We start from the raw sequence: 24,644 nt of genomic DNA on the forward strand, positions 1-24,644 counted from the left end.
CAAGTCCACCTCAGGAAAATGCTGACTTGATTAAATAGAGAAAAATCAAATTAGCATAGTGCTGAAAATTTCATCAAAATCGGGTGTAAAATAAGAAAGTTGTGACATTTGAAAGTTTCGCTTATTTTTCACAAAACGGTGATATGTACAACTAGGTGAGTTTGTCGATGATGTCCATCACTCCCTATATCTTTAGTTTTTTTTATTATTTGAATTATACAATATTTCATTTTTTATATATTTGACAATAAGGACCAACTTGACCGAACCATATACAGTAGTATTAAACAATGCTAATTCCACATGTTCACGGAAGAATTAATCGTTGTATCACTTGACATTGAGGAGAAAATTATAATATTTCATATTTCATATAATAAATACAAAAGAAATAGTGAGTGGATGACGTCATATAGTCTCCTTATTTGCATACCAGCCAGGATGTGCATATAACTGGTTTGTGAAATTAAGCGAAACTTTAAAATGGCATTACTTTCTTATTTTAAATCCGATTTTGATGAAATTTTCAACGTTATGCTTGTTGGATTTTCCTAATTTTATTCAAATCAACTTTTTGTTGGGGTGGACTTGTCCTCTAAATATGGATCGACATCTCAGACTATATATACATGTACGTTTCAAAGAAACCTGAGCCTCGGTCAGAGAGAAGTAGCAACCGAGCCGTTTTCTCAACAAAGAAATCATTGTACAATTGTACGGTATAAGTATTGTTATATTCGTGGTGGTTTAAGTAGGGAGATTAATAAAAAAAAAGGATACAAGGCAGTCTATTTCCGATTGCAGAGGATCATTGATTTTCTGATTACCCGCAGTAATGTATTCTGCATTTAGATTATGTTATATTGAGAGAGAGCGTGTAGCGACCTAGCAAGAAAATTTTCTAATTTGAATAGTAAAGGCTTTAATTTTAGGGCACCTAGCTGACATGGAATACTGCATTACTCAATACATTATAAACGTATAGGGCCTTCATATAATTATGTGTTCTTTGTGGTCGAAAATATCAAACAGATTATAGCGATTTTTTTATTTTTTATTTTTTTTTTTTTTTTGGGGGGGGGGGGGCTGGAGCTTCAGTCCCAAAAGCTCCCCCAAGTACCGCACCTGATTTTTACCTCTGCCATTATACCTCTGCCAGTTTTACCTCTGTTATAAGTTACCGCTGCCATTTTTACCTCTGCCATTTTTACATCGAACCAACCCATATCCAGTCAGACGGCAGGTCCCAAGAAAGTGGCTTCTTTCATCCAAGTGATATTCATGACTTGAGATGCTTTGTATATTTAATGAGCTTGATGCGGACCAAAACACCTCCTTTCATCCGGTCATTGCTGCTCTAATTGTGCATCGAATTTCATGGTTTTGGTATCATTGTAAAGAAGAAGAATTATTCTTTCAGGTCAGTTGTTTAAATTTATTCAAAGATTTTGTAATATAGGTTAAAATTTTTATCTAAAATGTGCTACAAAATAATTATTTTCACCTAAAAAGCTGCTATTTTCACACTTTATTTTTGTTTGAGCCCAAATGATTTTTTGATCATAATAAAAGCTGAATATGTATGCTTTAAAATGGTATAGGTTTCAAAATAAGAATTGGTTTAATCGGGTCAAGATCACACTTTTCATAGGCCAAGTACATGAAGCAGCTTGAAAACAAGAATACTGCACTCTGATTGGTCAAAGAGACCACAAACTGGCAAATTCCAAGGTTCCAGTGCCTGGGTTCATGGGAAGGTCACACTTCCTATGTGGAAATCTCCTCAAATTACCCGCGCCTGTTGTTGTGTAAGCCTTATCCAGCCAATCAGAACTCTGGATTTCATGCAACTACAAAATTTCAGAAATCTCGTCTGTACCTTGGTGGGAAAAAGTGTGATCTTGACCCGATCAAAAGGTGCCGCATATCAAGAGTGGCATTGTGAGAAAGATAAGATAAGATAAAGATAAATCCATGATTTATTGTTCGAAATAGACATGAAATGAAATACTCCGAAAATTTGCTTTGCCCAATTGATCGTGGGCCCGGCAGCCGCTGTGCAGCGCCAGATCGACGAGGCTCTATCCCTTTTATCGTTGAACGCCAAACAGGGTAGCAGCAACTCCCATCTTTTAACGTCTTTTGGTCTGACGCGGCCAGGGTTTGAACCCCCAACCTCCCGGTTGTGAGACGGACGCTCTACCAACTGAGCCAACACACCGGTTATACAGAAGTACAGAAGTTCAGCTTTATGGTGATATATATATCATTGAGGCTCAAAATAAAAAGTTTTGCACAATTTGCAAAAGAAAACAGAGGAAGAAAATTCAGTTTTGAGGCACATTTTTAGGCCAGAAATTCACTTATTTATCAAAATATTGTATACAAAATAAATGACCAATATGAAAGAGTAACATTTACTCTATCTGATGGTGCAATGATATTTCATTTGACTTGAGGTTAAAGCAGGTAAATCCTTAGAGAAAAAAAATCTCACGAATCACGAGATTTTGCAAGGAGGATTCAGCCACGAGATGATTTGGATGAATCTGGCCTTTTTGCTCATTAGCATAGGGACCTGCGGTGGCATGCAGACAGGGGAGGGGGCCTACCTTGGCTATTCTGAGCGGTGATAGTAAAGAGAACAGAAACAGTTGATAGGAATAATTCAAATTTTATTGAAGGAAGTCCACACAAATATGAATGGTATCAGTTATGAAAATATCATACAGATATATATATTATAATAACATCATTTCACTCAAGTCTGTATTCTCCAATTCCGAGTCAACATGTCAAAATAGTATTTCTGATCGGGCAAAATCTCAAAACCAACATTTTGTTTTCTGACGAGTTGTCAGATCCGACAATTAGACAACTGCCCTTGATTGGCTAAAAAGCACAGATTCACGACGGTTGCTATGGTAATGCTCGCATAAAACATCTGACTAGTCCTTCACGAAATATTCCCCGATCAAAACAGACTTTCAGACTTTTATTGCCTGATGACCAATTTCCATAACATGGATAAAAAAGACTACATTTACGAAGACAAAATATACAATGCATACACAAGTATCGAGACAAAAGTATAGCTAATGTACAATATATAGGTGATTAATCAGGCAGTGCATGCTTGGCAAAAAATGCATAAAAGAGTTTGACTGGATTATTATTGAGTACTTGTGTTTAACCACAGGATTGCAAACGGCTATGGAAACATAATCAATGGGCAACAATAATGTCGGCCAGGGGAAGCGGAAGGAAAGTAAAGATTCCTTGAATGTGACAATATTATGTGCTCGACACAACAATAATGGTAGAAAATAGTCATAATTTCGGATTCTTTTCTCACCAACACACTGGTGTAGAGAGAGGGAGAGAGAGTTGGGAATATTGTCTCGAATCCGGGGGGGGGGGGGGCACTTCCATTGACGAGTGGATACCATGCGCGACCAAGGGGTCTCGAAAAGCACCTTAAATGGATGGTCCGGGCTGAAAGTATTTATAGCTTAATAAATAGAGTAGAATTCACTGAGCAAAATGCTGAAAATTTCATCGAAATCGGATAACAAATAACAAAGATATTGAATTTTAAAGTTTAGCGATATTTTGTGAAAACAGTCATCATGAATATTCATTATGTGGGCTGATGATGTCACAACCCCACTTGTTCTTTTGTATTTTATTATGTGAAATTAGGTTTATTCAAATTTTAAATTTCATTAAAGGGAGACATATTATTCACACAAGTATAAAATAAAGAAAAAAATATAATTTTATGTAATAACATAAGAAAACGGAAAGTGGAGATGTGACATCATCAGCCCAATTGAATTTTAAAGTTTAGCAATATTTTGTGAAAACAGTCATCATGAATATTCATTATGTGGGCTGATGATGTCACATCTCCACTTTCCGTTTTCTTATGTTATTACATAAAATTATATTTTTTTCTTTATTTTATACTTGTGTGAATAATATGTCTCCCTTTAATGAAATTTAAAATTTGAATAAACCTAATTTCACATAATAAAATACAAAAGAACAAGTGGGGTTGTGACATCATCAGCCCACCTAATGAATATTCATGACGACTGTTTTCACAAAATATTGCTAAATTTTAAACTTCAATAACTTTATTATTTGTTATCCGATTTTGATGAAATTTTCGTCATTTTGCTCAGTGAATTCTACTCTATGTATAAAGATATAAATATTTTCAGCCCGGACCATTCCTTTAAACACGTATTTTCCATATTCTGAAAATGCACCCCTTAACAAGTATTGGCGTGTGAAACCCTACCCTTAACAGGTATTGGAAACAAAGCGATACTCTTGGCAAGTATTCCCTGAATTGACCCCCTAAACAAGTACAACGATATTTTTATTGTTATGTCACTGTCGTCGGTCGTCGGTTATACCTTTACCTGATTGGGTTTATAGTACAGCCCCACCTCCATGCACATGCATCTCGCGCAAAATCGTACTCTAAACACGTAGTGTTGACTCTTGGGGCAAAAAGTACATCCTTTATCATTATTTTAGTGTTAATGTTTTACACCCTCGCAAATTTGACCCTGAACACATAGCTTTCCTAGCGAAAATAGATACCCTTTTTTTCATTATTTTAGTGTTTTGGACACCCTTATTACGTTACGTACGTACGTAACGTGCCCTATCTTGAAAAAGACATCCTTTTTACGTGTTTTTTGGTCGCGCATGGTATCCACTCGTCAATATAAGTGCCCCCCCCCCCCGAGTCTCGAATATATAGCCAAGGAATACATGGATGAAGTAAAACGACTGGTCATTTTGACTAGCGCATAATATCACGCCCAAGTACTTATTGTGCTTGCCGCCAAGGGATCCGGTAATCTGGCTCGTCAGTTTTGGAATGTTTAAATGTGAGAACTGTCGTCTATGTTTAATGTGCACACACATTAATGAAGACTTCAGTCAAGAACTTAGGATACCCTCTGTCCACTGACTGACCACCACTGCTGATCTTGAAAACCTTCTTCGATCGAACAAAATACATGTTACCTATTAAGAAAGAAGAAAAAGAATAGTCATTTTTATTTTTTAAATTTGTTGTCGGGAATTAGCTGCTCTTTTGTGGTCTCGGGGTAACTACTTAGCATGGGCGACTGGCAACAAATTAAGGTCTTGCAAGGGCCGCGGAACGGTTTTGAAAGTGGAGGGCAGACCATGCAAAAAATCACACTCAGACGGCCATTTTCACGTTTTTGTTCACGATTTGGGAAAAAAGTGGGGGGGGGGGGGCTGAAGCCCACCCAGCCCCCCCCCCCCCCCCAGCTTGGAACCGCGGTCCCTGTCTTTGGAGTTGCGAACTAACTCTATATAAAATGATATACTATCCCATTTGTTCAAGTTGTTCAAGATGACGTCATCATCAGATCACCCCTTTCAAAATACCACGGCACCGCCCCTGATATTTGGTTAACTTTTTGCGATCATTATATTTTTCATGTTTCCTATTATGCATGCATTTTCTTTTCTTTTTACGATTATATGCATTATTTGATTTTCCTTTGTATAATACATTTGTGTGCGTTTTAGCTAAAAAAATAGAGCTAATCAAAAAGTAATACAACATTGATTAGTGGTCGCCCCATGATTATTCAAAGTCTTGTATAATTATAAGAAAGGGCTCAATTAAGAAAGCCTCTTACCACTCGCATCTGAGAATGCATTCGTTAGTTTGGTTGGCACACCAGGGAAAACATCAGAAATTGGTCTTGGGTATGTGTTGTCAACCTGGCCTGATCTTTCGTTGTAGAGGTATGTCTTTGAGCCTTTGAGAAAGTGTGTATTCCCTTCTGACGCAATGTATATTGCACCAGTAGGTCCCTTGGGAATTCCTGTGGGTAGCGTACTACGCCCCGTTCGTACGGTGCCCATGTACATGAACAGCTTTTTTCCTGAAGAACGAAGATAAAGTTAGATTCCGTATTACCATCAAAGTCATTTGAAATGTTTAAAAAGTGCCTAAAAACACAGGGCAATTGAAAAGATTTTTTACAGGGGGAGCTGATGTAAATTTGTCGAGAAAAAAAAGGGTTTCACCACAAAATGAAGGTCATTTGGGCCCCGAGAAATTTGACAAGCAAAAAAAACCGGGGGGTTTCATTACAAAATCTACGTCATTTTGGATACATTGCTCCATTTTACATTGCTCCATTTTCCCCCACACCTATCAGAATTCCTGGAGTGTTGCCTATGGAGAATAACACACGCATCACCACCCAGGAAAACAGTACCCCCGCTTCCCAGGGCCACTTAAAAACCTACATGTGGGGCAATGACTAAAATACTGTATATCAAAGTTGTATCATCCATCAGATCTTACCTCTGGCAAATACGACTTCTCCCGTAGGAAGCTCGTAGGCGGCACTCACTTTGTTGGGTAAATTTGTGAAGAAATCATTGATCAAATCACCGGATTCTGGAGAGAGTAGCTCACCATTAGTTCGAACTCGCCAAACTTTGTCATCCTAAGAAAAAGGGAAGAAAAAATAATTGGAGAAGTAGAAATCGGTTTAGAGTTTTACAGTTAGCATGTATGGTTAGTCCCATATACTATCCCGCATTAGGCTGTTGTATCTGGGTGTTTTTTTCCATCAGTTATATTTGATATTTCTATATTTATTGATTTGGTAATTTATTTATTCATTCATGGAGTAATTTAATTCTTCCATTGATTTTCATTGGTCCGGCACCAAATGACATATACAAAGTTATATTCTTGACCAGAAGCGTACGCAGGATTTTTGAAAAAAGGGGGTTCAAGCTGAATGAAATTTTGACACCTCACCCCCCCCCCTCCCCTAAAAAAGGTCTACACCACAAATTTTAGGTCATTTTTTAGGGGGGTAATCCTTAGGGGGGTTGGGTACGCCGCTGTTCTTGACAGATGAAATATGAGAAACAGTAAAAAAAAATATATTAAACTGAAGACATCAGAAATGATGACATTGGTGAGGGAAGCTTGTATCATGTTAGTGATCTATATTATAGAAAAGAACTTGTCTGATTTTGGTTTGATTTAGAGTTTGTATATAGGCTATATCTTCTTTAAAAGGGAAAATAGAAAATAATTGCCTATGAATTTGATTAATTCGTAACTGAACTGAATTGAAAAAAAAATAGTCATACCCTAAAAAGATGGAGGATTCCCCGGATATAAGCTGCTGCTGTAAATTTCATGTTGCATACTTCAGGTTTGGTGGGTGGATCAGGTGGACCTGGTCCTAAACAAAACAAAAAAGTTGAGAAAGTATAAAATACGGTTTATATTTCTCGATCCTGGTTTAAGTCGTAATAGAAGGCATATGGGCCAAAGGGGAGGCCAATCGTTTCTTCATAAGTAATCTGACAGGCAAAAAAGGTCTCTACATTATCTGTGGAAGCGCCGTGGTACAGCGATTCTGACTCTCGCCTTGTAATCAGAGGGTCGTGTGTTCGAATCCCACCGTGGCCTAGCGTCATTTGGCAAGGCTCCAATCCACAATTTGCCACTCTCCACCCAGGCGTTAAATGGGTACCTGGTACGATGCGAAAGCCTATGTAGTATGTCTAGCAATTGAGTCTTGGAACTCTTGTTGGAATGCTCCGCAGGGAGTGGAGAAGGTGCATACATTGTATGCGGTCATGCAAGGGTCCGATGACCGGGGTAATAATATATCTGTAAAGCGCTTAGAGACGTCGTTCCGATGTGTTAAGCGCTGTGTAAATGCGGAATATTATTATTACTATTATCTGACTTTTCCTCCCTTTTCTACAAGCAAAAAAAAAAAAAAAAAAGGGTTATCTCTTTAATGTAATAACATTATTTTTTTTTAAAGAGCAAGATATGGACATGACATCATCAGTTTGTTCATTGGATATTCATTAATACGTGCCTAGAACTGTTTTGCTGAAATAATGCGTAAAAATATGTCAAATCTTTGGTATTCCTTTTTCCGAGTTTGATCGAATTTTAAGTGTTCTATTTGTCTGGGTTTTTTTTTTACATGTTCAAATGATATTATTTTCATCATGGAGTATCCCTTCTGGAGTTTTTCACCAATACATTGGTGTAGAGAGAGGGGATGAGGATAATGGACCTCTCTTGCTAGATACAATGATCTATATCAAATCCCGGGGTTTGGCTCTTCAGGTTTATACCTCCACTTGACATGTGTGAGTGGTTATCATAATTCAAAAGTATATAGTGATTTAATGTTCTACTTACGACAAACAAAGTCTGGATCTGCTGCATCTATATGACAAGTTGGGAAAGATTTAGAAATCAAACATAAACACAAAATGAATAGCTTTCATTTCATATCTTTAGCGAAAAAATGCAACAGATTATAGAAAATTAATGATAATTTAGTGTAAACATTGCTAACATTGTAAGTTTACCATGCAAAAAAGGAATGATTATTGCACACATGGCATATGAAATCAATAAGATGTTTATTTACCTTCATCTTTTAATTATTTCCTTTTTTTTATAAAAGGAAGCACAAATGTATTGATTTTCTGTCGTATATTTCGAAATATTGTTTTTACTCATCCACAATTTCCTTTCATTTCTCTTGCTAATAACATGAATAAAAGATAATAATTAGATGTGATGTGAAATTGAAACGAGGAAGTGAAGATTGCAATTGACAACCACCATGACCACAATAGCAATGAAGACAATTTTGCGGTTGCCTTTGTTATGAATTTAGGAAATATGTATAGATCATTTGAGATGACCACATTAGTTCATTTTCCAGTTTTGTCCCCACAACTCGCTAAGCTCGAAATCGTAATCAGATATAGGGCAGTATTTGTGGGTTCATCCTAAACGGGACAGTCACTGGCCTAAATCCTTGCGTTACACCCAGGGGCGGGGGTGGAACAATAGACCATTCCCCCAGAACAATAGGTGTGGACAAGGATTTACGCCAGTGCCGACAGCCCAAGAGTCAGACATCCAATTAAATAGAAATCATGTCAGCGAAAAAATATATTATTTGTTCCATTATTATAATCTGATATTTTTGTCCTCTCTCGCTCTTTTTAATGCAGATCAACAAACGAGATCGACAGATCAGGTGCAATAAAACGTCTATTCTTAGCCTCTGATAGAGGTGTTGGCTTCCTCCTTTAGAAGTGGTATAAGAGTTAGTTTGGAAATGGCTGGAGTGGATCGATCAGTTTTATCAGTAGAATCAATGACGAGGCATAGAAAAGTGGGTCAATTTCTTCAGGATTCCTAACAAACAAAACACAAAATACTTATCACTTCAAAAAGGGATACATTTCTTTAAAAAAAAAAAAAAATCACAAATGGATAAACAATCCCAGTGTGCCCCCTCCTCATGGACCTGCTTTGGGTTTACAATAATTATCGAAACCTCCGCTCCAAATAGTCTATTCAAATATTAATTTTGGGGCATTTGATTTCCAAATACAAAGGAAAGGCTATAGGCCACACCCCCTTTTGATTTTTTTTTCTTCAAAGTAACACTACTAAGAGTGGGGTGAAGAAAAAAGGAAGAAAGTTAAAGACAAGGAAAAAAGGGCGTTTTCGATAGTTTTGCTGTAAAATCCGCCTATCACTTAACTTTTATGAAAGGAATGTCATGTTTTGGTCATCACCCCCCCCCCTTCCCACATCGAAAAGAAAAATCCTGCATGGTACCGCGCCATGCACATATCCCTTCCTAAAGAACGCTGATCCAGTCACCGCCCTTTTACAGATAACTCCAGAGGACTTACTGCATAATCCACACATCTGAGGACATCCTTCTCTAACCTGCGCGTAACCGTCACAGAATTGTGGCCACCATGTATTATAACACCGACTGGATGTGTCTACACATCGTTCTGTGATTATAGGTAAGACAAAAGTAGTTATCATCGCTATTTTATCTTCTTCTTTTTTCTTTTTTATTTGTTTTTCTGTTTATGCCTTTTCGAGTCATTATAACTTACAATCATTATGTTTCTGTATATGCTTCAAAAGATTATATGGCCTATATTGGAACAATAATATGTAATGTCGATTATAGAATATATTAATCATGGAGCTATATTCTATTCTTTCAATGAGTTTCATTAATCATAATAATAATAATCACGTTCCACATTATTTCCTTTAACGAAATGATCCTGCAAACTGATTTAGAAGCTATGTAGAATTTAGAAAAAATCATATAAAAATCGGGCACAAAAGTAAATATTCTTCATGCTTTTCTGGCATTTTTTTCTAAATCACATTTGTTTATAATTAATTCAGGACTGATAATTCAGTTTTGGTTGAGTTTATTTCTTGTAACAATAAGTCATAATAACCGAACATCTTGACAAAAATTATTTTATAGAATGAAATGAAAACGCTGTTATCAATAAAAGGACCGCGAATAAACGATAGATAGAGCAAATGATTGATTTCGACGAACCTGACAGAATATAAACTCGCGAGTTCAACTACTGGTCAATATGGTGTGAACATTCTGAAAATGTGATTGTATATATATATATATATTATATATATATATATATATGAAGAATGTATATTTTTTGCCACTTTACGATCTTTTATAGCGACATTGCAATGTTGCTGATAATGTTTTTGAAGAAAATTACCTGTTTTTTATTCCTTTTTCTATCTTACCTTGACAGGTCGCACCGTAGAAGCCATCCTTGCAATTACATGTACAGGTAGATCGATCCAACACACCACAGTTATCACAGGAATCAATAGCACATTCTACTCAAGGAATAAATGAATAAGATAAGGGAGAAGATAAAGGAATTGAAGAAGGAAATAAAGGAGGAGTAAACGAAGAAGGGAAATAAAAATGATAATAAGAAAATGATGATGATGATGATGATGATTATGATGATGATGATGATGATGATGATGATGATGAAGAGGAAGAAGAAGAATGTGAAGGAAGAGAGAAAGATACAAAGAGGAATAAGAAAATGGATTAAATGACTGGCAACAAAAATTGTAAATAATTTTATATTATGATGACGATATGATATAAGTTCATATTTGAGTATCTGACGGCAACTCAAATTCATATTTTTTATTCTTAACTTAAAAGCATCTTCACCAGTCAATGGGAGTTGGTCAGAAAAAAAAGTTTTGTTTAATACGTAGTTAACTGATTTGCATGATTTGATGACAGAGAATCGAAGATAATTGATAATAACATAATTATGAGACTACTGTTTAGTTCAAAATATATAACAATATTTGCAATTGAGCATCTTCCAGTCGTAAAAAGGTCAAGAACATAAATGAAAGAATAAAAAAAGAAAGAATTTGCACTCACCACAGACTTCGTTATGCTCTGCACAAGGCCCTGAGTGGTGTAAAAATAAAAGAAAGAATAAAAAAGATTATATACGAATTGAATTTGATTAGATTTGATTTGAGTTGATTTATTGTTATCTTCTGCATTCATATCATTCGTATAATACATTTTTCACAACATAACAAACATGACATATTGATAACCGTTTTGGGCATGAATCATAGAAAAAAAATACTGAAAAAGAGTCTACCTTTAAAAGTATAATTTTTTTTTGCCTACTTTACATGATATACTTCTGAAACTAATTTTATTTAAACATTAATTTGTTTTAAAAAGTTACAACAAAGAGACATACTCATTAGCTACACTGATCGAATTATCACATGTAATCATAATTATATTAGTCGAATAGTAGAGCTGAGTATAAAAGCATGCTGAAGCTTTATTTTTACCTGTAGGCTGCCCTGTCAGGGCAAAACGCAATCATGACCGTTTCATAAATACTATCGAACAAAATGGTAACTTTGTCGTTTTTATTTAACTGCCATGAAAACCTTGATAGTGATTGGCTAAAAACTGATCCTTTGTTACCATGGTAGTTGCCATGATGGCAAAGTTACTGTAGTTGTAATCGGGCCCCTGAAGTCAGCTTCAATGAATAGATACAGGAAAAACCGAGCCAAAAGGAAAAACGGCGCGACAACAAAATAAATCAGGACTCTACTTCGCTTTGCTTCAATTCCGAGTCGAAATTCTTCAGAATGTGTAGATTTCACAGTGAAATAAAACTCTTTATACAATCTGGTTTATAATATGAATTGATCAAGACTTGTAAAGATTTGATACTCAAATAGCAACCTTTGTTATCATTACTGTTAAAATTTGTAAAATATCTATATTAATTTCTCTAAATGATCCTTCCTTCATAACAGTAGACAAAGTTTAAACAATATTTTTTTACTAATTGTATTGAGCCCGACGGTTCGCGCTATTTTGGTGAAAATCATGTTTACGCGAATATGGCATTGTGTCCGAAAAAAATTAAGGTCAAAATTAATCAATAAATTGGTAGATTCTATCCAATGATTTGGATAGTTTTCACCCCTTTTTTATGGGGGGGGGGGTCAGACACTTCTTTCCACCAACAAATTTCCTAAGGTTTCATACTATACGTATGTTGTTGTTTTTTATTCTAGGAATTTCATTTACTAACAGTACCCGAAATGAATTTAATAAAATGAACCAAACTCCCATTGGACATAATTATACAAAATCAGTCCGTTTATCTTGATTTTTTTTTTAATGAGCTATCATTCATTTGGGTTGATCTTATATTCATGTAATCAATTAATCCTTGTTATCTTACTGCACAGTCCATTGTAACATTGTCCTGAACCGCTGGTACATTGGGTACATGGTGTCCCAATAGAATACGGTTGTACGCCTTGGTAATTCCCTCTAAAAAGTAAAAGTAAAAAAAATATTTAAAAAATTAGTAGGCCTAACATTAGTTTTACCAATAATATCTAGCATTTGAACCACGCGTTTCAGTATTTTGTGACAGTTAGGAAAATGCCTGATCAACTCTTACTCGACCAAACACAAGCTGGCACTTTCCAATTACTAAAAACATGATTTGAGATCATAATGGTCTCCATGCACATTAAAATAAATGATTTTATATTATACAAGAATGGCAAAAAAAGAATAGCGTGCCCTGCATTGTAGTTATTTTGTAGTTTACTTCAAGGTGATATTTATGTATGAGTGAATGTGATCTAATGATATTTCACTTTTCATTAAAAATTTGATTTTTTTCCTATATGCAGTGTATTGGGTAATGAAGGGGAATGCATATTTGCTTGGGTAAAATATCACAGGCACCAGCTGACAGACACGCTCTGAACATGGATTGAATCCTTTTATATTCATTTTTTTTTAATTATTTTTTTATAGATTTATGGGTTATAAAGGGAGCATATACCTGCAGGTCATGTTTGTTGGGTAAACTAATTAGGGTACGTGCCTCATAGCAAATATTCAATTGGCAATAATTACGCATTATTTTCCGTCATTTTACTCAATAAACCTGCGTATTATGGATCCTCACAGTCATGCCAGTATTAGGTCATCAGTTGGGAGTGTTTTAGACATGATTTTGTGGCTAATTTTTCACAGTACACAATTACACAACATTTGGCGGCATTTAATCAAGTAAATTAGTATTTACGCATTTCAAGAATTTGATGGAAATACTTACGCAGGGGCGTAATTGCAGACGACATACCATGCGTTTCTCAGGGAAGTGCGGCTGAGACTGGGACAGAACATTCGGCCACAACCGACCCTGTTCGTAGCGGCCCAAACAATCTACATGGAAAACAGAAATATTGCATATTTTTACGTGTGTGTTTAGTTTGTTTTTGTTTTGTGTGTTCAAGATAGTTCTAAATTCGACAAGACAAATGCAGGTGATTAATACTTAGATAACATGATTCTGAATATATCCTGCACTAGACTATTAAGTTGGGTTAATTTCATTTTTGCTCAGCGACCTACGAATGAATACAAAAACAAAATAAATGTAGGCCTATTGAAAATGCCCGTCAAATGACAAAGAACAATTCAAAGGCTTTGGCGAAAATTGGTGAACCGGAACAGCAGTTTCAAAGCTGACGGAAAATTGTAAATATGTCGTTTCGCCAGAATCAAGAACTAAATTGATTTTTTGATTCGCCAATTACCGACAAAAACTTCTCTTTGATGTGCCTTGTCAAGACGGGCATTTTCAAAATCATTTCCTGTGTTCTTCCGTACGTTGCTGAGTGAAAACTCCCTATTTTCTTTGTATCACCAACGTTAAAGCCAGTCTGAAGCTTGGAGAAATGTCCAATAGGCCTAACAAGAATATTGGTAGACACCTACTATTGCTTATTACAGTTTCAAGATCGTCAAATCCCCCCCCCCCTTTGACTTTCATAATTAGTGCCCTCTGTCGGCGATTTTTTTTTTCTCGTTTTCAAATACCGTTTCAGACACCGGGTGGTCGGTTTTCTGATATAGGGTATAATTCTGAATGCCATTCCCAAGATATTTAATTTGATTAAGCTGATAGACAAAGGATGCATATGATTCGCCACCTAACACTTATTCTAGAAAGGGCAATCATTGAACTTCCTTTGCCTAAGGCTTTGTGAAGAAATATCACTTTCCTTTTGGAACTATATATTACTTGCGGAAAAACTCGGGCTATTTTATTGTTTCAGAAGATGAATGATATCGTCACGAGATGTTTCCATATATGTTGATTTAAAAAAAAAAAATGAGCCGGTCAACGTACCCTTTGATGGTCAGATATGAAATCTCAGATATATTTCCTGTCTACTACAATATTTACTGGTGTGAAACCTTTACATCGAAAAGCTTTAAAAAAAAGATTTCATTATGTATTTTACAGCCCATTCCATGCTTGAGGATAACGGGTTTATACCGAAAAGAATAATAATTAATAACAGATGTGGGGAGTGGAGGGGGGGGGGGGGGGAGGGGTATCATATTATTTGGGTCGGAATCCCGTACAAAATATATTCTAACTGATAAAATCGGAAATATTCTGAAGGCAAATGAAGCTTTCCCCACGAAATTAATGGGTTTGTACAAACATCTGTGAGAACTCAGTCGGTAGAGCGGGGGTTTCGGATTCCGGTGACCCGGGTTCGATTCCCAAGTGGTGCGCTAGTGCCCTTTGGTAAGGCATTTATCCTCATTACCAGGTCCCTCGGAGAGGACCTTAAGCCGTTGGTCCCCTGGTTGCTTGCTCACAGGCATTCGTACTTTCTTAGCAGTCGGGTAAAACAACCTCGGTATAACAACTTTACCTGTGTATAATGACCACACACTCGACCACAGTACCCTCCGCTACCGGCCTGATAGGTATAGTCCACTACCTCGTCATACCAGTCCTGGGTTGCTTTAGTACCAGAACGTGGACTGTCTCTAGTCCCTGTATAAGCCCAAATATTCTGGCCTATCGTTTCGTATGGGGAGACATTTTGCATTTCCCCAGGCTGAGGGTGGTGGAAGCTGCAGCCTCTGGCCCAGGCCAAGGCCATGTAGGCCAGATCATCGTCCCATGTCTATCAGGAAGATATGAAAGAGAAAGTACAGTCACGTACTAATTTGGGGTAGTATTTTACCCAATGCGGGAAGCATATATTGTTCAGTAAGGTTAAACAAAAAAGCAACAATTACTTTAGAATGGGCAAAATTTTCACCACCCTGGATAAATAAAAATGCCCAAAAAGAAATGCCCAATGTTGGCTTGGACTCATAATTACCTTCATGGAGCATTTTTACCCGATATTTTTAGAGTGTATAGGCACTTTCTATGATGTGTGAGTTTGGTGTTGATGGGTGCATGCTATAACATGGGTCATCTTTAAACCAGCCATAACTCTGAACTTGGGACCAGTGCTTGATTTGAAGTGTATGTTGAGCTGTCAGTGTTATGATCGACTTCAAAAAGGAGCCGCGGGACTGGGGGCACGAGCCCCCCCCCCCCCCTCCCACCACTTTATTAAAATAATCCGTAATGACCATCTGATTGTTTTTTTTATGGTCAGCCCTCGCCCAGTACCGAACTTTCAAAAACCGTTCCTTGGTGAGGCTAGGTTAGGCAACGGATTTCCTGTTCTGAATACCAACACTAACACATTGTTAATGTACAAAACAAATTATTAAGTGTATTACATTTTCTTTCTGAGTAGAAATAATGATATTTGCGAATGTGGGGAAGTCATTAAGTTAGGTAATTTAATTATATACTAAATATTGAAGCAGAACAATGTCAATAACCATGACAGAGAAATAGCTACATGCAAGATCAAGAGTAAGATAGAAAGGGAAAACAAAATACGTAAATTGTACTTTTTTTTTTCAAAAGTACCATGTGCTCCATATCTGAAGCCGTAATTGCGTTTGGGTCGTTTCTTTCAAAGTCGTTTCTCGCCGCGGGTTGTCGACGGAGTAGGTTGTGTCTGTCGACGATTTCGTCCGCTTCGTACACTGCGAAGTTATAGTCGCCGAAGCCAGCGGGTAGTTCCTCCTTCTCGGACTCGTTGGGGGTCATGTTGAAGCTCTGGTAGGACTTGAGCGGGCCCGTGGTCGTCGATGAGGAAGTTTCCTCATTGGTCTGACGTTTGGTAAGCTCACGACCTTGAGACGACAAAATGAGGATGGTGGTGATGATGTATACCGTAGCGTAGTTGCCAAGAGCCATGGTGTTTTTCCTTGTTATAGGATTAAAAAAAGTGGCAAAGAAGACAGACTTGACAGAAGAGTTATAGAAAAAGAGAGGGAAATAATCATGTGTCAACAAGCGAGAGAAGGGGAAACAAGTGAAGAGGGGGGGGGGGAGATCTTGGTTGAAATAACACATATTTCACTTCATATATGAGAAGAATAAAGATGGTAAGAAAATGATAAGAATGAAGAAAATGGGCACCGAGAGAGATGAGAAAGGAATGATAGAGACAGAAACATCGAAATATGAGAAGGGAATGAAAAGAATGAAAGACAGAGGGTTAGACAGAATGGCAGAGACCTAGATGAAAATGAATAAACGTATCGAGGCGAGGTAAAGTAATGGCGAACGTTCATTTGCTCATGCAGCCCCTGTTTTATGGAACAAACTCCCAAATTCCCTGAAAACAATCGATTCAGTTAAAAAATTCAAAACAGCTCTTAAAACATACTTATTTAAATTGTACCTAGCCTCAACAAATGAATTCATTAACACTTCTCTTTCTCTCCTTTGTCCTCTCAATCGCATTATTTGTGTTATGCGCTATACAAAAACTGACAATCATTAGTAGCTCCATGGTATTAATGAATTCGGAAAATACAAAATATAATGTGCAATGTAGAACTTTTTCTTCATGAAAGTGAAAATAACTCAGAATGAAGGAAAGAAAGAAATGAAAACGATTACACAGTATTGAATTAGGTGTGCCAAATAATAAAATAAGTCATAAGTGAATAGACAATGGAAGCTACATGAATGGAAGTGGACAGATTGTTCCAGAGTCGTATAGTCTCCCGAGTGTGTCTTCAGCAAAAAATAATCTTCAACGAGATTTCATTCCACTCAACATCTCCTGTAACCCTATGGGCTTTTGAAAAATGTGTCACAGTGCTCAGTTTGATATCCACGGTGGATTATACCATAATAATCTGATTTTTGATTGGGTCATCCCATCACCTCTTAACGTCAAATACGATGAAATGCATGCTGAGAGCAAATGCTTTAAACTCATACGAACAAAAAAAAATCCAGCTTGCACCCAACAACAATGCCAGCATGATCTTTTGGGTGCAATCTTGCACTATATGGCGCAAAATTGTTCCTTCTTGTTCATTATTGCACCCGGAATGCCAGTTGATATAGGCCAGGCGCGTAGCCAGGGGGGGGGGGCGGTGGGGGCGGTCGCCCCCCCCCAAAACGTCCCCAAAAAGAAAAAAAAGAAGGGAAAAAGAGAGGAGAAAAGGAAAAGGAAAGGGAGGAAAGGGAAGAAAGGTAGCTTTGTGTTTTTTTTTTCTTTTTTTTTCTCAAAAGAGAAACTCCTTCACTCTTGCTCTAAATTTATGATTATGAATTTTGCTTCCGCGCTGCGCGCGGTTAAATGAAAATATTGAAGATCTCCATTGTTTCCCCCACCCTTTCTCTACCCCTGTTTTTCTACCTCAGCTTTATGTGTTTATTGCCAGTTAAAGTTCAAATGTATACATTAGGGCATGGAATTAGAGTAAGGTTAGGCCGAAGTATATGAAGTTATCTTTTTTTTTATTGATCGCGCAACTTCTGGTCGGGTCGGCTCCGGGCGGGTAAAATCTTTATATCAATTTCTGCCGTCACCTCCATAAAGTCAACTTCTCCGCTTTTCAGCTCATTACTAAACAACCATAATTTTGGGGGCAAACGGGTTCCTAATCCAAAAAGAGGAAGGTATAAAATTCGTATCGTATAAGGGTATTAAATAAAAAAGTACAATATTTTTTATCAAATTCTATTCAACTTCATGTAATTTCCCTGTACATTCATCTCCTGTCCTGTTTTTCGCCCTCAGTTTGAAATTTTGAATGACTCTTAAGTTTCTTTATAATTCAAAATGAAGCGCTTCAGGATAAGTCAAAGAAATTAGGCATCCTTTTTATATAATTTCAATAAATCACAGAAGTTTCAACTTTTTGCGCACTATTTTCCTTTTAATGAAGTTCAATAATCTTAGAAAATTAATTGAATTAGAGCCGATGGGGTATTGGAGATATCTGCATTATTTTGATGAAACATCCGCCCTTTGAAATTTCAGAGTTTCGTTGCTCTGCGCGGGGAGGAATATCTTCCTCCTGGCATATACACTTCTTCTCGTCTGTTTTGCGAGTTAAAGATGTGCACTGTCGCTAAATTGTTTGTAATCAAATCTGATCTTTCCAAGGGAAGTATTCAATATATGTTTGAGAATATCCTTTTCTCGGGACCCTTTTCATGGCAAAAAAATTGATAAAACGCTTTAGCTTCCGCGCTTCACAATCTTTTTTGAAAACAAGGTTCATGAAAACCAGGTTCAAAATCACAATATAGTCAACTGAATTGGAGCTGATATAGATACTAGAGACAAGAGAGACGACTCCTTTTCATTTTAATTTATGAAACACCAAAAGCTTCGCGCTTCGCAAGGGAGGGGGAAACTCCCCCTCCCTGCACCCACCCCCTAGGGAGCGCGCTTCGCGCGCTCTGTAAGCGTTGGCACGCTTCGCGTGCATTTACCGCCCCCTCCAAAATGAAATCCTGGCTACGCGGTTGATATAGGCCTACATTCTGCATCTGTTTCGGACGCATACATTTATGTGTTCCGAAACATTGCACCATTCATACAACTTTGCCGCAAAATGCAGTTAACTGTATCGTAAATTATGTAAACAAGCGTCTAGGGCAAGTACGGTGCAAAGTTGCACTCAAGAAATAAAGGGATGGTCCAGTCTGGAAATATTTATATCTCAATAAATAGAGTAAAATTAACAAAGCAAAATGCTGAAAATTTGATCAGAATTGGATAACAAATAACGAAGTTGTTGAATTTTAAAGATTTGCATTATTCCGATGAAACAGTTCTAGGCATGTCTTTATGAATATTCATTAGTTGGTCTGATGATGTAATATCCCCACATGTTCTTTTGTATTTTATTATATGAAATTTGGTTAATTCATACTTTTTTTTACCAAGAATTAAAACAATTGGATGGACAACTGATTAAGTTCATTACTTATTTATTGCCGCAACTTATTTCATCATAATGGAGACACATCATTTAACACATGTATGACAAAATGAAACCTTTTTTGATTTGATGTAATAACAATGCATAAGAAAAGGGAAAGTGGGGATGTGACATCATCAGCCCATCTAATGAATATTCATGACGATGTGCACAGAAACTGTTTTCACAAAATATTGACAAATTTTAAAATTCAATAAATTTGTTATCCGATTTTGATGAAATTTTCAGCATTTTGCTTTGTGAATTTTACTCTATTTATTTAGATATAAATATTTTCAACCCGGACCATCCCTTTAAGGATCTCCCAATGTTTAATTTGAAGGGTGCAAATAGGTTTTTACGATGGTTACCGTTGCTCGAGATTTAGCAAACAGCGGTATTAGTCAGATTTCATTCAGAACATATTGTAACAAGCGCGTTTTTTTTATCATTTACATTATAACAGAGAACCATGATAACGCAGAACTAGTTTTTTTAAAGAAAGACATTTATTGGTGATTTATGGAATGATATCAACGATAGTCTTGTCCTCCAAACATCACGAAACATCTTTCAGCTTCAAATTATGTGTTCCTTACATTTACAGAAGAATTAAGTTTGATCATTGTTATTGTGCCATTGTCATGAAACCCGTTTTATTCATCAACTAATGGCCATGTTTTTATTTCCATGTCAATAGGCCTGGTTATTTTGGCTCTTTTCCAGTATTCTTACTTACAACTTATATCATCATAATTATAATTTATGAATAAAAATGGGGAGGAGGAGTGAATGATGGGGGAAGGAGGAGGAGGATGCAGATTACGACGACGACGGCCATAACAATGATGACGACGATGAGGATCATAGGAATGATAATGATGATGATGACATGGATGATGATGGTGGTGATGATGATGATGATGATGATAATGATGGTAGTGGTGGTGGTGGTCGTGGTGATGATGATAATGATGATGATGATGGTGATGAAGTTATGTATTAGGTTACTATGACATCGTCATATTCCTCATTTGACGAAGATTAGATGGGAAAGAATTTATCAGTAGTATCAAGCAATGATTATCTTAATACAAAGTCACAAAGATATGAAGTTGTCTCTATCATCAAGGATTGACGGTTCAAGCACAATTAAATTGTCTGTCTCAGATTTTAATTCAATTTTTAACCCCTGTAGAAAAATCTCAAAGTAAAAGGGAAAAAATTGGTTTCATTTCTAGAAGAGGCTGTGTAAAAGAAGGCAGAGTACTTCGAACAAGCAAATCCCCTTTGCATGCTTTGCACTGCAACTTAAAGAGTTAAAATGATAAAGAAAATTTCATATAACTATTTATTCGCCTCTATTTTTTCTTATACTGTAAATATACTGTAAGATGTAATCTGTAAATAAGCCTTATAGAAATATATCTTTAAAAAGAGAGATTTGATGATAATGATATCGAAATTAGAATTAAAACTTACCTTGTTGGACCCTCGAAGAGATGCTCCTTACTCGTTCGATGATGAGAGAATTTATGATCACTCACATCCAGATCGAAAAGGATGGAATGCTTAATGATGACAGGAGATACAAGGTCGCACGCAATCACCTGGGTTCATTCAGACCAGGGGATTTTTTTATACGAATTATGTTGTTAAAATAAGCTGAAAATTCCGAGGTCAAATTTAGAAAACAAAATATGAAAGAATGGACAGAAACAAATCTCATGTAGCAATGAACATCGACGTCTCCCGTGATTATATTACAATTTTCTATATCTGATTCGTGTTACTTTTTCTTTTTTGTGTCCGCCACCAGCCCCCCCCCCCCCCCCCCTCCTCACAGCGATACCCTTTCGCCCCATATACGATATCGACCGCCCGCCAAAATAACAATTTTGTCATGTAAACTTAGGGCATCCAGGTTTTTTTTCCATCCTGGATAGTTAAAAAAAAGGTAAAGCGTTCAAAATGTAATATTGAGAGCGAAGCGACCTAGTCGATCAAATTTGTATGGGAATCCAAAACATTTTTTCCACCCCTAAGATAGCAAAACAGGTAAAACTTTCAAACAGTGTGTACATTTCAGGTGGGTTGAATTTTCGTGCAAAACTTTATGTTTTAAAAGTATTGAAAAAGTCAAGAGGAATACCCCCTCCGTTTGCCTTTCACCCTGGGCATGTCATATACCCTGACGATCATTACATTTAGGGGAAAAGGAGAGGAAGGCATATTATTGTTTTTCATGGGCTAGAGCTACTTCATAATTTTTCTTCCCAATACAAGGATTCTTTGTGGTCTGAAAGAGGAGACCCTACCTGACCTGTGTTTGTTGTCCTAGGTCCGATTTGTATCATCACAGTTGGAAATGATCGGAACGGAATGATAAATGTCAATGCTAAAAAGTGATGACTACGGATGTAAGTTTTAAACAGGTAAATAGTGGAAGTTCGCGAAAACATGTGGTTGATATACAAAGTTAACCAGAATATTATAATTATAATATAACTTTGAAAGTTGCATCTATATTTTTGGTAGAAACATGGACCTACTCCATAATAGAAATAAATACATTCCTAGGTTTGGTGTTGGATTATGCGAGTTCAGGCATTTTATCTTCTTTTTTTTAATACTTATTTCTGTTTATATTTGTTTCCTTTCTTTACAAGTTCTTTAGTTTTTCTCTCATTATTTTCATTTTTTCACTCTCTCTTTTCCTTTTCGTTGTCTTTACTTTTATTTCTTTTTTTTCCCTGTCATGTTACTAATTAACTTTCTTTTTCTTTCTTTTTCCAGGGGGTAGGTATTTTGTTATTGCATTTTCTTACCAAGCTCCTCTTTCTTTCTTTCTAGATTTTCATTATACGATTGACTATTTACTATCTAAACCTGGGCGAGACTGTGGTGATGTTAAAAAAAACACAGAGGCGTCGATCGTGGGAAGGGGGGGGGGCAGGGGGCAATCACTCTTCTGGCAATATTAAGGGCGAACATATCGATTTGCTGCCCCCCTCCCATTAAATTTCGACAACTTTGATAGCTAAAAAATATTACACAAATTTTGCCCCCCCCCCTCAAACCGAAACATCCCCTTCAGTCTCCTCTCCTCCCCCCCCCTCTCTCCCCCTCTCTCTCACTTTCTCACTCTGCTCACTTTTCACCCCGATAATTAAAAAGCGCTTAATATAATTGTGTTAATGACAGTAATAGTACGGGAACTTTCGTTTATATTTGTAGACTTGAACTTGAATTATAACCGTGTTGTCGGTTGCATTGACCTCTTAAACACGTTTTCCATTAAAGGATATATCCGTTATGTATCTGGTTTGTCCCTTAAACAAAAAATCGTATTCAGGGTTTCGTTTACAAAATCTAAAACAATAATTAACATAAAATCACCCCAAGATGCTACAGTTCATTTAATTCTTTATGTGCAAGGACACCCCCCCCCTCGTTGAAGTGATACGATTGGAGTGGATTTGGGGGAGATGAGTAAGTCCCTTTGTTCCTTTTGCACCGCAAAACTCCGGTAATGATTTAATAGCCCGGAATCTATTATGTCCACACCACAGAAGTATTGAAACAATACCTGTTTGGAATCAGACCGATGCTGTTTTAATATACTAATTGGTATAAACACCTATCTGGTGTTAAAACCAAACCGATGTTGTTTAACACTTTTCTGGTGTATACATATATATTCCGAGCTTGTGTTAAATCAACACCGAAGTTTTTTGCAGTCTGTCTTAGAATGAGAGTTTTATATGGGGTGGGGCTTATTAAATATCTTTGATTAAATTGGCCCGAAATCTGTTCCCCGTCTATTATAAAACCCTCGATCTACCCCTATGAATCGGCACGTAATATTAATTGTCGCTCATGAAACATGTTGAAAAGAATTGCATCGACAAATGAAGAGTTTTGTTCCAAAAGGAGCTAAATCCACTTTTGGCATTTTTCTGTACATCAAGGTTTTTTAATTCACCACTTTCCCTTAGCCACTGCTGTTTTATTTTGATATACAGTGCGTATAAAAAAAAACCGGGACAGTTTTGAAGTCTATAAAAAATTTGTGTCAAATTATGATATCTATATTTTGATGTTAATAGATGCTCTGAAATCTTATCTTTGAAATGCCATTTTAAAAATAAATTTTGTTCATGCTTGAGCGAACACGGGAAGTTTTGTCGGGGGTTCAACAAGAGGCTTGCGCCAAAATGGAAGAAATGAAAAATTTGATGATAGACGTCTTGCTAATCAGCAGACTTCCTTTTAACCTTTTCATTATCTTTGTCATGATTTTCAAATTATGCTGTCAAATTTCATTTATTTATTTACTTAATTATTTTGTTTTTTCATTAAAACTTCTTTAACCTTTGATTTTTCCTTCATAAGTAAGAAAAGAAGACTTTCTGTCAACCCAAGCAAGAAGATTTGCATTATTAATTGGGAGAACTTGTAATTATTCAAATCATATTTTATTATGTGAAACAAATTATGTTATGGTACCTTAAAAAACATTAATCCTATTTTCAAGGGTTTATTGATTCATTGACCAAGTTTAATTATGTGCTTGACAGGACAAACAGGAAAGGATTCATGCCTTTCAATGGCAATGGTGTATTGAGTAAATTTTGAAGGGGCTAGATAAGGCAGATCGGATACAATGTATTAAAAAGTTGTGAGCGAGCGACGTGAGCATAATAAATTTCCACTTTCTATTAAAATTTCAATTTTTTTTTGTGATAGATTTTGACATAATATTCAGAAAATAAATCCTATTTCATTTTCTATCTTTCCTTTTATTTCCTTTCCACTTTTTTTTGGGGGGGACACCCCGAGCCCCTGCCCATCTGTATGCCACTGTTCAAAGGCACCATAACCTTATAGCACACAATGAAAGGATTCGAAAAAAAACCACGCTTTCCCATACTTCGGTTGAATTTTTTTTGTTTTTGCTTAAAGAAGGAATATTGAAAGCTAAAAGAGAACATATTA

The 24,644-nt window shown here is 36.5% G+C and overlaps 1 protein-coding gene and 1 long non-coding RNA gene across 2 annotated transcripts in view; one reads left to right on the forward strand and one right to left on the reverse strand.

Annotated features, from left to right (window-relative positions):
• Positions 1 to 14,014, forward strand: part of LOC135155770 (uncharacterized) — a 41,534-nt gene extending 27,520 nt beyond the window's left edge. Inside the window, exons 3-4 of the long non-coding RNA XR_010294956.1 lie at positions 9,088 to 9,900; positions 10,687 to 14,014. This is a non-coding gene — a long non-coding RNA (uncharacterized LOC135155770). The remainder of the gene's footprint in view (positions 1 to 9,087; positions 9,901 to 10,686) is intronic.
• Positions 4,171 to 21,237, reverse strand: LOC129270585 (uncharacterized). Its single transcript, XM_064105990.1, has 13 exons — positions 21,129 to 21,237; positions 16,276 to 16,618; positions 15,209 to 15,466; positions 13,591 to 13,700; positions 12,697 to 12,788; positions 11,349 to 11,378; positions 10,679 to 10,774; positions 9,781 to 9,888; positions 8,258 to 8,284; positions 7,180 to 7,274; positions 6,374 to 6,518; positions 5,697 to 5,945; positions 4,171 to 5,046 (listed from the first exon to the last, which is right to left on the reverse strand). Exons 2-13 carry the CDS (start codon positions 16,606 to 16,608, stop codon positions 4,928 to 4,930), a joined length of 1,662 nt encoding a protein of 553 aa, XP_063962060.1. The 5' UTR covers positions 16,609 to 16,618; positions 21,129 to 21,237; the 3' UTR covers positions 4,171 to 4,927.
• Between the last annotated feature and the right edge of the window lie 3,407 nt (positions 21,238 to 24,644).

This window comes from Lytechinus pictus, chromosome 10 (genome assembly GCF_037042905.1).
Source record: "Lytechinus pictus isolate F3 Inbred chromosome 10, Lp3.0, whole genome shotgun sequence".
Classification (NCBI taxonomy): Eukaryota; Metazoa; Echinodermata; class Echinoidea; order Temnopleuroida; family Toxopneustidae; genus Lytechinus; species Lytechinus pictus.